Source organism: Pristis pectinata, chromosome 14, assembly GCF_009764475.1.
Source record: "Pristis pectinata isolate sPriPec2 chromosome 14, sPriPec2.1.pri, whole genome shotgun sequence".
NCBI classification, from domain to species: Eukaryota; Metazoa; Chordata; class Chondrichthyes; order Rhinopristiformes; family Pristidae; genus Pristis; species Pristis pectinata.
Genome location: NC_067418.1, coordinates 48,387,501 through 48,400,741, shown reverse-complemented (window position 1 = coordinate 48,400,741; position 13,241 = coordinate 48,387,501). Strand labels below are relative to the sequence as shown.

Below are 13,241 nucleotides of genomic sequence, written 5' to 3'. Positions count from 1 at the left end.
CTCTTTCAGCTCATGCTCCTGTGCTTTTCTCTCTAAATCTTCCTGGATTCCTCAGACAAACAGATTTCAGCATTTTAATTTAACTTTGTTATATGATAAAGGTTTAAGATTTTTTTCTGAGAAACAAATTACTCTCCTTTTTAAAACAGAATACGTCGGAAGAGCTTCCAGTCTTATATGGGACGCTTTTAAGGCCTTTATTAGAGGACAAATTATTTCTTATATGGCAAGCGTTAGGAAAAAAGCTAACAGAGAGAGACTTGACTTAGCTAATTACTTGAAACTATTAGACCAAAAATATGCTCTGGATCCAGATCCTGCTCTATATAAAATGCAAGTTGAAATTAAAACTAAATACGATCTTCTTTTAACATATCCAATTGAAAGTCAACTTTTAAAAGATAAAAGTCAATTTTATATTCATGGAGGTAAAACAGGTAAGTTACTGGCTAACCAATTAAAAACCTCTGTTGCTAGACAGCAAATTAAAGAAATTTGTAAAGCCAACGGTGAGGGGACAACTGATCATTTAGAAATAAGTGATACTTTTAGAGAATTCTACTCTATTGTTCTGAATTTCCTAAAGATGATACTGTATTGAATAATTTTTTTGACCAATTAAACGTTCCTATACTCTTGGCCGATAACCGAAAACAGCTGGATCAACTTATTGCCTACGAGGAAACCGCCGACGTTGTACGGTCTTTGCACTCTGGAAAGGCTCCGGGTCCTGATGGATTTCCTGCAGAATTTTATAAGGCCTTTTCCTCTTTGCTAATACCTCATTTATGTTCCCTTTTTCGGATTCTTTCAAATTGGGTAGGTTACCACAATCTTTTTATGAAGCCTCTATTTCACTAATTCTTAAGAAAAAGAAGAACCCAACGGAATATTCTTCATACAGACCAATTTCGTTACTCAATGTGGATGTTAAGATTTATCTAAAGTTCTGGCTCAGAGATTGGAAAACATTTTACCATCAATTATGTCCGATGATCAGACTGGTTTTATTAAAAATCAATATTCTCATTTTAATATTTGTCGTTTATTGATTATTATCTATTCTCCCTCTAAGGAAATATTGGAACGTGTGATATCTCTAGATGCTGAAAAGGCCTTTGATCGGGTTGAATAGAGTTACTTATTTAAAACTTTAGAGAAATTTAACTTTGGGCCCGATTTCATTCAACGCATTAAATTACTTTATTTATCCACCTCGGCTCGAGTTCTTACTAACTTTCAAAATTCCAAGCCTTTTAAACTTCAACGTGGAACCAGACAGGGATGCCCTTTGAGCCCATTGCTCTTTCATTTGGCTTTAGAACCCTCTGCCATTTCTTTGAGAATTTAGAGATATCGCTGGTATCTCCAGAAGAGGTATTACCCATGAAGTTTTGCTGTACGCTGATGATTTTCTGCTTTTTATTTCTAATGTTGAGACCTCCTTACCTCCTCTGCTCTCTTTACTTTCCTGTTTCAGTCACTTTTCAGGATACAAATTGAATTTATATAAGAGTGAACTTTTTCCTTTGAATAATCTGATATCACGATATTAACCTTCCTTTTAAAATTGTAAGAAATCATTTTACCTATTTAGGCGTAACGATTACCAAAAAGTATAAACAGTTATTTAAAGAAAATTTTCTTACCTTACTGTATTATGTGAAAAGGGTTTTATCAAGTTGGTCACCTCTCTCTATATCATTGATTGGCCGAGTTAATTCTATTCAAATGATTATTCTATCTAAATTTATATACTCATTTCAGGCTTTACCTGTTTTTACTCCTAAGTCCTTTTTGGATTCTCTTGATTCTATTATATATCTTCTTACGTATGGAAAAAACAAACATCCTAGATTAAATAAAGTTCACCTTCAGAAGGTTAAAAAGAAAGGAGGTTTAGCCTTGCCTAATTTTAGGTTTTATTACTGGGCAGTCAATATACGAAATCTTATGTTTTGGCTACATTACATTAATCATGAGGATTGTCCAGTATGGGTTTCTTTGGAAGCTAACTCTGCTAAAAAATTCTCGATTTTTTCTTTCCTTGGCTCATCACTTCCTTTATCATTAAACAAACTAACTGATAATCTAGTAGTTAAACATGCTTTGAGGATTTGGTTACAATTTAGAAGACATTTTGGTGTCTCGAGATTTTCTCTGCCTAGTCCCATTTTTTCTAATTGTTTTGTTAAACCTTCTATGACTGATGTAATTTTTAAAGAGTGGGACAAATCGGGTATTACGTGTTTTCAGGATCTGTTTGGAGGAGAAATTTTTTCTTCGTTTGAACAACTGACAACCAGATATAGTTTACCTAAAACTCATTTCTTTCGATATTTACAAATTAGAGACTTTCTTTGATCTCAATTACACCCTTTTCCTGTGAGTCCTGATAAGAACACTCGATGTAATTTTTTTAATATGAAGCTCTTTTATGATGGCTCCATATCTAATATTTATGACAGGTTATTAGGAATGAGTAAGTCTCCTTTAGATAAAATTAAAAATGCTTGGGAACAAGACTTGCAGATTTCCATCTGAGGACACTTGGAATAAAAGTTTTAAATTGGTCAATACTTCATTATGCGCCTGTCACTCTATCCTTCAATTTAAAGTGGTCCATAAAGCTCACTTGTCTAAAGACAAGTTATCCTATTTTTATTTGGATGTATCCCCTTATTGTGATAAATGCAATAACGGAGAGGATTCTTTAATTCACATGTTTTGGACACGTCAGAGCCTTACAAACATTGGACAGAGGTGTTTCAAACTTTTTCCTGTGCTCTTTAAAATAAATTATAACTTAATCCTCTGACTACATCATTTGGGATTGTCGGAGAAAAAGATATAATTTGAGGCTTCTGACCTACACATTCTGGCTTTTATTTCTCTCACAGCCAGGAGGGCTGTGTTGCTTACATGGAATGGAAGGAAGTCACTCCGCCTACTCATGTTCAATGGTTACGGGATGTTATGTCATACCTAAATTTAGAGAAGATCCATTGTTCAATTTCTGAATCTAACATAGATTTTCAAACGCTGTGGGGGACCTTTTTTGAATTATTTTCAAAACCTTTGATTTGGTGGCTAAAATACAGATATTGGCTGATATCAACATGTGTCAAGGGTTTTTCCTTGTCCTTTCCTTTATTAAACATCTTCAGTCTTGGTAGTGGGTTTAGATTTTTTTAATAATAAAATTACTCCAATTTGTTCGTTATATTAATAATCACGATAATTAATTAATAAAGTATTGAGATCTCAAGTATGATTTAACACAATGTATTTAGTAGTACTTTTACCTTTTTGATTCATGTATTCTGTATTTTCTTTGCAGAATTAATAAAAATATTGTAAAAAGAAATATTGTAAAAACTGGCCAGACTGGTTTGCGGTATAAAAGGAGAGCACGTGCTCATGTTCCTTTGTTACTGTTACGTTGCGTCTTTACTCGCCTTGCTTGTTGGCACAGGCTGGCCCTGTCTGACCTGGACTATGATTAACATCTAATAAAACAGCTGTTACGATAATATTTGCACCTCCAAAGAACCTTCTGGTCAACGTCATCTTGAGATCTAACAAGGCTCAATGGCTGGACAGTTCAAATATTAGGAATGTGCGATATTAGTGCTGAGGGAAAAGAACACCCTGATGACATTGAACGACAGAATGGGTGCGAGTGGCCAAATGGCCTCTTCGGTTACGGGAAGCGTCAAAATGGGAGGAGAGCAGGAACAGAGGTCACTGACCTGGGTAAGCTGCCCAAAACCTTGGGGCCAATCCTTCTCCGTAATTGGATCTTTTGGGTATCTTCTGACAGGAGATCGATCACCATGACGATAAACCTGTGGAAAGAGTCAGAGTTACAAAAGGCTGAATTTTATTATTTGTCACTCTATAAAGGAAGAGAAAAAGAAAGTAAAAAGGTTGGGGGGTGGGTGGGGGGGAGGGGGAGGTGGGGAGAGGAGAGAAAGAAAGAAAAAATGGTTTTAACTGCTCCACCAGTGATACCCCTGCCCTCTGTCCCCTGGTGCCAGACTCTCTCTCTCAGCTTCCTTCCCACACCACCCCCACTCCTGCCCACCATGATCTCATTATGCTGTTGAGCGTGTGGTTCTGTACAATCACATTCTTGTGAAGCACCTTCTCATTCCTACATTAGAGGCAGCAAGACAAACCGTCAAAGTCGAGCTTATTGTCATATGCCCAAGTACAGGAGCAATGAAAAACTTACTTGCAGCAGCATCACAGGCACATAGCATCAGATAAGCAGCATTCACAAGAAAAACAAATCGAACATATATACAATTTTTACAAGAAAGAACTCAATTAGAACAAAAGTCCATTTTAGTGCAAAGTGGTCATAGTGTTGCTGAACTGTAGTGATTAGGGTTGTGCTGGTTGGTTCAAGAACAGGAAGTAGCTGTTCTTGAACCAGGTGGTGTGGGAATTCAGGCTTCTGTACCTCCTGCCCGATGGTAGCTGCGAGAAAATGGCATGGTCTGGATAGTGGAGATCTTTGATGATAGATGTTGCCTTCTTGAGGTAGCACCTACTGTAGATACTACTGATGGTGGGGAGGGATGTGCCCTCCACTACTGAGTCCACTACTGTCTGCAGCTTCTTGCATTCCTGTGCATTAGAATTGCTGTACCAGACCATGGTACAACCAGTCAGGACACTTCCAACAGTACATCTGTAGAAGTTTGTTGCCATGTTTGGTGACAAGCTGAACCTCCTTAAGAAAGACACTGGAGCGCCTTCCTTGTGTCTATGTGTCGGTCCCAGGAATTTAAAGCTGCTGACTCTCTCCACCACTGACCCACAATGTAGACTGGTGCATCTTCACCCTCTTTCCCTGCCTGAAGTCAACAATCAGCTCTTTAGTTTTACTGACGTTCAGTGAGAGGTTGTTGTTGTGGCACCATCAACCAGGTGTCCCATCTTGCTCCGGTGAGCTGACTCATTGCCACCTGTGATTCGCCCAAACAGTGGTGTCGTCGACGAATTTGTACATTGGAGCTGTGCTTAGCCACACAGCCGTGTGTACAGAGAGTAGAGCAGGGGGCTAAGCACGCACCCTTGAGGTGTGCCTGTGTTGATGGTCAGCTAGAAGGAGATGTTGGTACCGATCCTCACTGACTGAGGTCTGCTGATGAGGAATTTGACGATCTATTTGCAGAGTGAGGTACAGGGGCCCAGGTCTTGTGGGAGAGGGGAATAAAACAGACATTTTACACCAAACCCTATCTCCATATAGAGATGAGCGAATAAAAGCTTGGTCAAAGAGGATACTTATCTCACGATAATGCACTTGTGAAAACAGTGTATGGTCACAGCACAGCAGCAAAAGCAGAAGTTTTGATGTGAAGCAAGAATCACACATCAGATGCAAAAGGATGTGGGAAGCACTGCTACCAATGTAATAACCATCACGGACAGGGCAGCTTAAAGCAGCGAGATGCTCAGGGCCACAAGTGACAACAAGAAACCAATACCAAAATGTCCGGCCAGATCTGCCACGCGAGTCTCCCTGCTCCCGCATTTCACACTCCTATTTTTGTCTATTTTCTCACTCTCTGACTGCTCCCATTCGCTCACTGACCAGATAACTTGGTTCACAGCCGATCCCCACCATCACCCTGGTTTTACCCTATCAGAAGCACCACCACCTCCCTCCCTGCAGCTCCACAGGCTTGTATCTTCTTTCCAGCACCGACAAGTGGTCTTCGACCTGAAACATTAACTCTGTTTCTCTTCCCACAGACGCTGCCTGACCTGCTGAGTGTTTCCAGCATTATCTGTTTCTCTATTAGATTCTTAGCATCTGCAGTTTGTTTTGATTGACAAGACTCAATGTGAGGTTGAGGAACAGCACGTCATCTCCTGTCTGGGCACATTACAGCTGTCCAGACTCAATAGTGAATTCTACAACTTCAGGCAAGCTGTTTTTCTGTTTGCATCAGAACTGGCCGCTTCTGCTACACGTCTTCCACCTGTAATAGTCACTCAGATTATCCCTTTCCACTGGCACATCCCGACCTTTTGGGCATTTCCTACAGCTCCCCATTTTGCAGCTGTTATGTTTCTTTGTGCTGTCTCTCTCCAATTGTAACAGCTTTTATGCTTCTTTGTTCGTGCTCTCTCTCTCTGCCCTCAGTAACATAGGAACCAGGTAACTTTATTAACAGCTTATCCCAATAGTAACTGTGACCTCACTCCATCACACATTGTCCTATCCACCACCCCCCATCCCTCCCCTCAAACTCATTTTCTCACTTTCCTAGATCTGACCCAAACTGTTAGCTCTTTCTTTCCATAGATGCTGCCTGACCTGCTGAGTGTTTCCATCGATCCCTGTTTTTGTTTCAGATTTCCTACATCTGTGGGAGGGATGTGCCCGTGATGCATTGGGCTGAGTCCACTACTCTCTGCAGCTTCATATTTTCTCAGGCATTTGAGTTGAAATAGAGGGATATGCGGGAGGAAAGGTTTAGATAGTGTGAGGGTGGTTTGATGGACGGCACAACTTGGTGGGCCGAAGGGACTGTTTTGTGCTGTATGGTTGCTGTACCAGACCATGATGCAACCAGTCTGGACACTTCCAACAGTACATATGTAGCTGTTTGTTGCAGTGTTTGGCGACAAGCCAGGGCTCCTTAACCTCCTAAGAAAGTAAAGACGCAGGAGCGCCTTCCTTGTCTCTATGTGTTGGGCCCAGGAATTTAAAGCTGCTGACAACTGAGATGGTGGGAATCAGCAGGAACTGGGGGTTCCAGCAGCAGGGATTGGGGCTCCAGCCATGGGAATCAAGTGGGATCCAATGTCTGAGGCACTGTAATAGGCCATACATGCGTCAAGAAACAGAATAGTCTTAAGACTTCTACCCCTCAAAAATAACTCCGCTGTATTTTTTTAAAAATGCCCTAAGCTTGGATGCAACTGGAAGATGACCGCACTGAATCCATTCATTTGCAATCATTTCAATGGCAATTAATGGAAGGGCTGTATCCCATAAATGAAAGTGGTGGAGCTGGCTATCACTGTCCGAATGATCAACATTTCCTTGTAGTTTTAGGATCAGAACATTTCACCTGAAAGCCCTCCAATGTCTCAGTCAATGTTCTTAAGAGAAGGTTTGGGATTGTACACAATTAAGTGTGACAAGTGCATGACAGATTTGATCACGTGTATTGTGGTGCACATACATCCACTCTTCGAGCAACCCTGGATTTACCAGTGCCATTGGAGCTCTCTGTGCTTCTCTGCACATTACTGCATTATCATTCCACAAAAGTACATACACTAGGGAAAACTGGTACTCCAGAATCTTTCATTCTTTAAAGTTGAAGACATTGAGTGGCTATATACTTTCAGTGGCAAACTAAGTCATTTCAATGTTTAGACCTGAAGCATGAGACTAAAGTTTAAGCTGGAGCACAAAGGCTAACATTTGGGATTGATCAATGAGAAGGGTGCAAAATGGTACAACAGACCCTATCCAATTACACTGGGAGCCCTTAAGTCTGCAAGTTTGTGCAGGGATGGAGATGTTTTCTTGGCCAACAATATTGTTGAGGTGTACAGAGAGGGTGAAATGGTGCCCACTTGAAAATGAAGCCACACAAGATTGCACAAAAGCAATGTTAACAGTGATCAGCTCAGCTATATAGGGCACATTGGTTGACCTTTCATTTTGCATGATACTAGAGGTTTCCTTTCATGAGAGAGATTGCGGAATTACTTTAAACTGGCACCAAAGTTACACATTCAGGACCAGAATCCGAAGGTTAGGTAAGATTAGCAATTACATTAGCAGTTAAAGATTTGCCGTATCATTGGAATTTTGGTGCCTTCCTAATCAAGGCACTGCAGAACAAGTTTGTGCCCAGGTTAACTGACTTTCAAAATTCAACTTGTGAAAAAAACAAGCATTGAATCATGCCTACCAAACAGCCACATTGCCATTTTTAGAAACAAGCAGCACCAAAAATCTTCAAGCCCTGTGCATGGCGACATTTGCGGGTTGCCCCCAGAAGACTATGCAAAAGATGCATTTCACTGTGTATTTCAAATGTACATGTGACTAAAAGAGATATCTTATCTTATCTCACTTTAATGCGCTTGTTAAAACAGTGTATGGTCACAGCACAGCAGCAGAAGCAGAAGTTTTGATGTGAAGCAAGAATCACACGTCAGATACAAAAGGATGTGGGGAAACACTGCTACTAATGTAATACCCATCACGGACAGGGCAGTTTAAAGCAGCAAGGTGCTGAGAGCCACAAGTGACAACAATAAACCAATACCAAAATGTCCCGCCTGATCTGCCATGTGAGTCTCCCTGCTCCTGTGTTTCACACTCCTACTTTTGTCTATTTTCTCACTCTCTGACTGCTCCCATTCGCTCACTGACCAGATAGCTTGGTTCACAGCCGATCCCCACCGTCACCCTGGTTTTACCCTATCAGAAGCACCACCACCTCCCTCCCTGCAGCTCCACAGGCTTGTATCTTCTTTCCAGCACCGACAAGTGGTCTTCCACCTGAAACATTAACTCTGTTTCTCTTCCCACAGACGCTGCCTGACCTGCTGAGTGTTTCCAGCATTATCTGTTTCTCTATTAGATTCTTAGCATCTGCAGTTTGTTTCGATTGACAAGACTCAATGCGAGGTTGAGGAACAGCACGTCATCTCCTGTCTGGGCACATTACAGCTGTCCAGACTCAATACTGAACTCTACAACTTCAGGCAAGGTGTTTTTCTGTTTGCATCAGAACTGGCCGCTTCTGCTACACGTCTTCCACCTGTAATAGTCACTCAGATTATCCCTTTCCACTGGCACATCCCGACCTTTTGGGCATTTCCTACAGCTCCCCATTTCGCAGCTGTTATGTTTCTTTGTGCTGTCTCTCTCCAATTGTAACAGCTTTTATGCTTCTTTGTTCGTGCTCTCTCTCTCTGCCCTCAGTAACATAGGAACCAGGTAACTTTATTAACAGCTTATCCCAATAGTAACTGTGACCTCACTCCATCACACATTGTCCTATCCACCACCCCCCATCCCTCCCCTCAAACTCATTTTCTCACTTTCCTAGATCTGACCCAAACTGTTAGCTCTTTCTTTCCATAGATGCTGCCTGACCTGCTGAGTGTTTCCATCGATCCCTGTTTTTGTTTCAGATTTCCTACATCTGTGGGAGGGATGTGCCCGTGATGCATTGGGCTGAGTCCACTACTCTCTGCAGCTTCATATTTTCTCAGGCATTTGAGTTGAAATAGAGGGATATGCGGGAGGAAAGGTTTAGATAGTGTGAGGGTGGTTTGATGGACGGCACAACTTGGTGGGCCGAAGGGACTGTTTTGTGCTGTATGGTTGCTGTACCAGACCATGATGCAACCAGTCTGGACACTTCCAACAGTACATATGTAGCTGTTTGTTGCAGTGTTTGGCGACAAGCCAGGGCTCCTTAACCTCCTAAGAAAGTAAAGACGCAGGAGCGCCTTCCTTGTCTCTATGTGTTGGGCCCAGGAATTTAAAGCTGCTGACAACTGAGATGGTGGGAATCAGCAGGAACTGGGGGTTCCAGCAGCAGGGATTGGGGCTCCAGCCATGGGAATCAAGTGGGATCCAATGTCTGAGGCACTGTAATAGGCCATACATGCGTCAAGAAACAGAATAGTCTTAAGACTTCTACCCCTCAAAAATAACTCCGCTGTATTTTTTAAAAAATGCCCTAAGCTTGGATGCAACTGGAAGATGACCGCACTGAATCCATTCATTTGCAATCATTTCAATGGCAATTAATGGAAGGGCTGTATCCCATAAATGAAAGTGGTGGAGCTGGCTATCACTGTCCGAATGATCAACATTTCCTTGTAGTTTTAGGATCAGAACATTTCACCTGAAAGCCCTCCAATGTCTCAGTCAATGTTCTTAAGAGAAGGTTTGGGATTGTACACAATTAAGTGTGACAAGTGCATGACAGATTTGATCACGTGTATTGTGGTGCACATACATCCACTCTTCGAGCAACCCTGGATTTACCAGTGCCATTGGAGCTCTCTGTGCTTCTCTGCACATTACTGCATTATCATTCCACAAAAGTACATACACTAGGGAAAACTGGTACTCCAGAATCTTTCATTCTTTAAAGTTGAAGACATTGAGTGGCTATATACTTTCAGTGGCAAACTAAGTCATTTCAATGTTTAGACCTGAAGCATGAGACTAAAGTTTAAGCTGGAGCACAAAGGCTAACATTTGGGATTGATCAATGAGAAGGGTGCAAAATGGTACAACAGACCCTATCCAATTACACTGGGAGCCCTTAAGTCTGCAAGTTTGTGCAGGGATGGAGATGTTTTCTTGGCCAACAATATTGTTGAGGTGTACAGAGAGGGTGAAATGGTGCCCACTTGAAAATGAAGCCACACAAGATTGCACAAAAGCAATGTTAACAGTGATCAGCTCAGCTATATAGGGCACATTGGTTGACCTTTCATTTTGCATGATACTAGAGGTTTCCTTTCATGAGAGAGATTGCGGAATTACTTTAAACTGGCACCAAAGTTACACATTCAGGACCAGAATCCGAAGGTTAGGTAAGATTAGCAATTACATTAGCAGTTAAAGATTTGCCGTATCATTGGAATTTTGGTGCCTTCCTAATCAAGGCACTGCAGAACAAGTTTGTGCCCAGGTTAACTGACTTTCAAAATTCAACTTGTGAAAAAAACAAGCATTGAATCATGCCTACCAAACAGCCACATTGCCATTTTTAGAAACAAGCAGCACCAAAAATCTTCAAGCCCTGTGCATGGCGACATTTGCGGGTTGCCCCCAGAAGACTATGCAAAAGATGCATTTCACTGTGTATTTCAAATGTACATGTGACTAAAAGAGATATCTTATCTTATCTCACTTTAATGCGCTTGTTAAAACAGTGTATGGTCACAGCACAGCAGCAGAAGCAGAAGTTTTGATGTGAAGCAAGAATCACACGTCAGATACAAAAGGATGTGGGGAAACACTGCTACTAATGTAATACCCATCACGGACAGGGCAGTTTAAAGCAGCAAGGTGCTGAGAGCCACAAGTGACAACAATAAACCAATACCAAAATGTCCCGCCTGATCTGCCATGTGAGTCTCCCTGCTCCTGTGTTTCACACTCCTACTTTTGTCTATTTTCTCACTCTCTGACTGCTCCCATTCGCTCACTGACCAGATAGCTTGGTTCACAGCCGATCCCCACCGTCACCCTGGTTTTACCCTATCAGAAGCACCACCACCTCCCTCCCTGCAGCTCCACAGGCTTGTATCTTCTTTCCAGCACCGACAAGTGGTCTTCCACCTGAAACATTAACTCTGTTTCTCTTCCCACAGACGCTGCCTGACCTGCTGAGTGTTTCCAGCATTATCTGTTTCTCTATTAGATTCTTAGCATCTGCAGTTTGTTTCGATTGACAAGACTCAATGCGAGGTTGAGGAACAGCACGTCATCTCCTGTCTGGGCACATTACAGCTGTCCAGACTCAATACTGAACTCTACAACTTCAGGCAAGGTGTTTTTCTGTTTGCATCAGAACTGGCCGCTTCTGCTACACGTCTTCCACCTGTAATAGTCACTCAGATTATCCCTTTCCACTGGCACATCCCGACCTTTTGGGCATTTCCTACAGCTCCCCATTTCGCAGCTGTTATGTTTCTTTGTGCTGTCTCTCTCCAATTGTAACAGCTTTTATGCTTCTTTGTTCGTGCTCTCTCTCTCTGCCCTCACTAACATAGGAACCAGATAACTTTACCAACAGCTTATCCCAATAGTATCCGTGACCTCACTCCATCACACATTGTCCTATCCACCACCCCCCATCCCTCCCCTCAAACTCATTTTCTCACTTTCCTCGATCTGACCCAAAATGTTAGCTCAATCTTTCCATAGATGCTGCCTGACCTTCTGAGTGCTTCCATCCATCCCTGTTTTTGTTTCAGATTTCCTACATCTGCACATTTTTTTTTAAATTTAAGATACCTTTTATTCGTCACATGTACATCGAAACACACAGTGAAATGTTTCTTTTGCGTAGTGTTGTGGGGGGCAGCCCACAAGTGTCGCCACGCTGCCAGCACCAACGTAGCGTGCCCACAACTTCCTAACCCATACATCTTTGGAATGTGCGAGGAAACAGGAGCACCCAGAGGAAACCCACGCAGACACACGGGGAGAATGTACAAACTCCTCGCAGGCAGTGGCCGGAATTAAACCCAGGTCACTGGCGCTGTAATGGCGTCGCGCTAACCGCCACACTACTGTTCCTGCCCTAAATACCAACTCAGGTCGGACTCAAACCCACAACCTTTGAATTATTTGGGCACACATGATTAGAAGTCCAACATGCTGTCCATTACACTACAGAGCCCACAGTTATTAGAAAAAGAAATATGCTCATGGATCTCCCATCCCCCAAATACAAGTATTCATATACCTGACTGGATTCCCTTGTTCTACTGTCCTGTCACGTCCTAATTCATACTATGTCTTGTTCAGCCAATAGCCCAGTGCCTGCTGACCTTTACTTACTCCCAGTTAAGTGGCACCTCAGACTTTCAGCTTCATTTTCAAATATGGTCTCATCCACTTCCTATCCAGCCCTTTAAGTCCCCCAAGATATCAGAGCTTCCGCAGTTCCGAGGCTGGGTATCAGTTTAGCATCTGAGACGTTTGACTTGAAGTCAATGGAATGGGAGTTTAAACATGGCTGCTCTTTCAAAGAGTCAGCACAGGCAGAAAGGGCCAATTGCCATCACCTCCGTGTCTTTATGTTTACATGGGCCGTCCACGCTTCTTATAATTAGAAGCAGTCACTAAGAGGTAACACTTTCTCTTCAGCCAGAACGTCCTCCCACCACCCCCAGGGAGCCCAGGGTTTGCATTGGAGTGGGACATCAGGGACATCAACCAGAACCCAGAGTCAGGATCATCTTCAGGGATTCAGCCTCCATAACTTACTTTGGGTATGAGGATCCTGGCCTGAAGAGGGTTTTTATTTAGTTTTTTAAAAAATTTTATTTACGGCGTGGTAACAGGCCATTCTGGCCCAATGAGTCCGCGCCGCCCATTTTAAACCCAATTAACCTACCCGTACGTCTTTGCAATGTGGGAGGAAACCGGAGCACCTGGAGGAAACCCACGCAGACACGGGGAGAGTGTACAAACTCCTTACAGACAGCAGCGG

The 13,241-nt window shown here is 42.4% G+C and overlaps 1 protein-coding gene across 12 annotated transcripts in view; it reads right to left on the bottom strand.

Moving 5' to 3' along the window:
- Positions 1 to 13,241, bottom strand: part of LOC127577687 (lysosomal acid phosphatase-like) — a 281,423-nt gene that overhangs the window by 248,468 nt on the left and 19,714 nt on the right. For all 12 annotated transcript variants that reach the window (XR_007957420.1, XM_052029119.1, XM_052029122.1 and 9 more), the window contains exon 2: positions 3,753 to 3,848. Coding sequence is in view for 11 of the 12 variants with exons in the window: in XM_052029119.1 (XP_051885079.1) it covers positions 3,753 to 3,848 (96 nt within the window). In the remaining variant the exon portion in view is untranslated. The remainder of the gene's footprint in view (positions 1 to 3,752; positions 3,849 to 13,241) is intronic.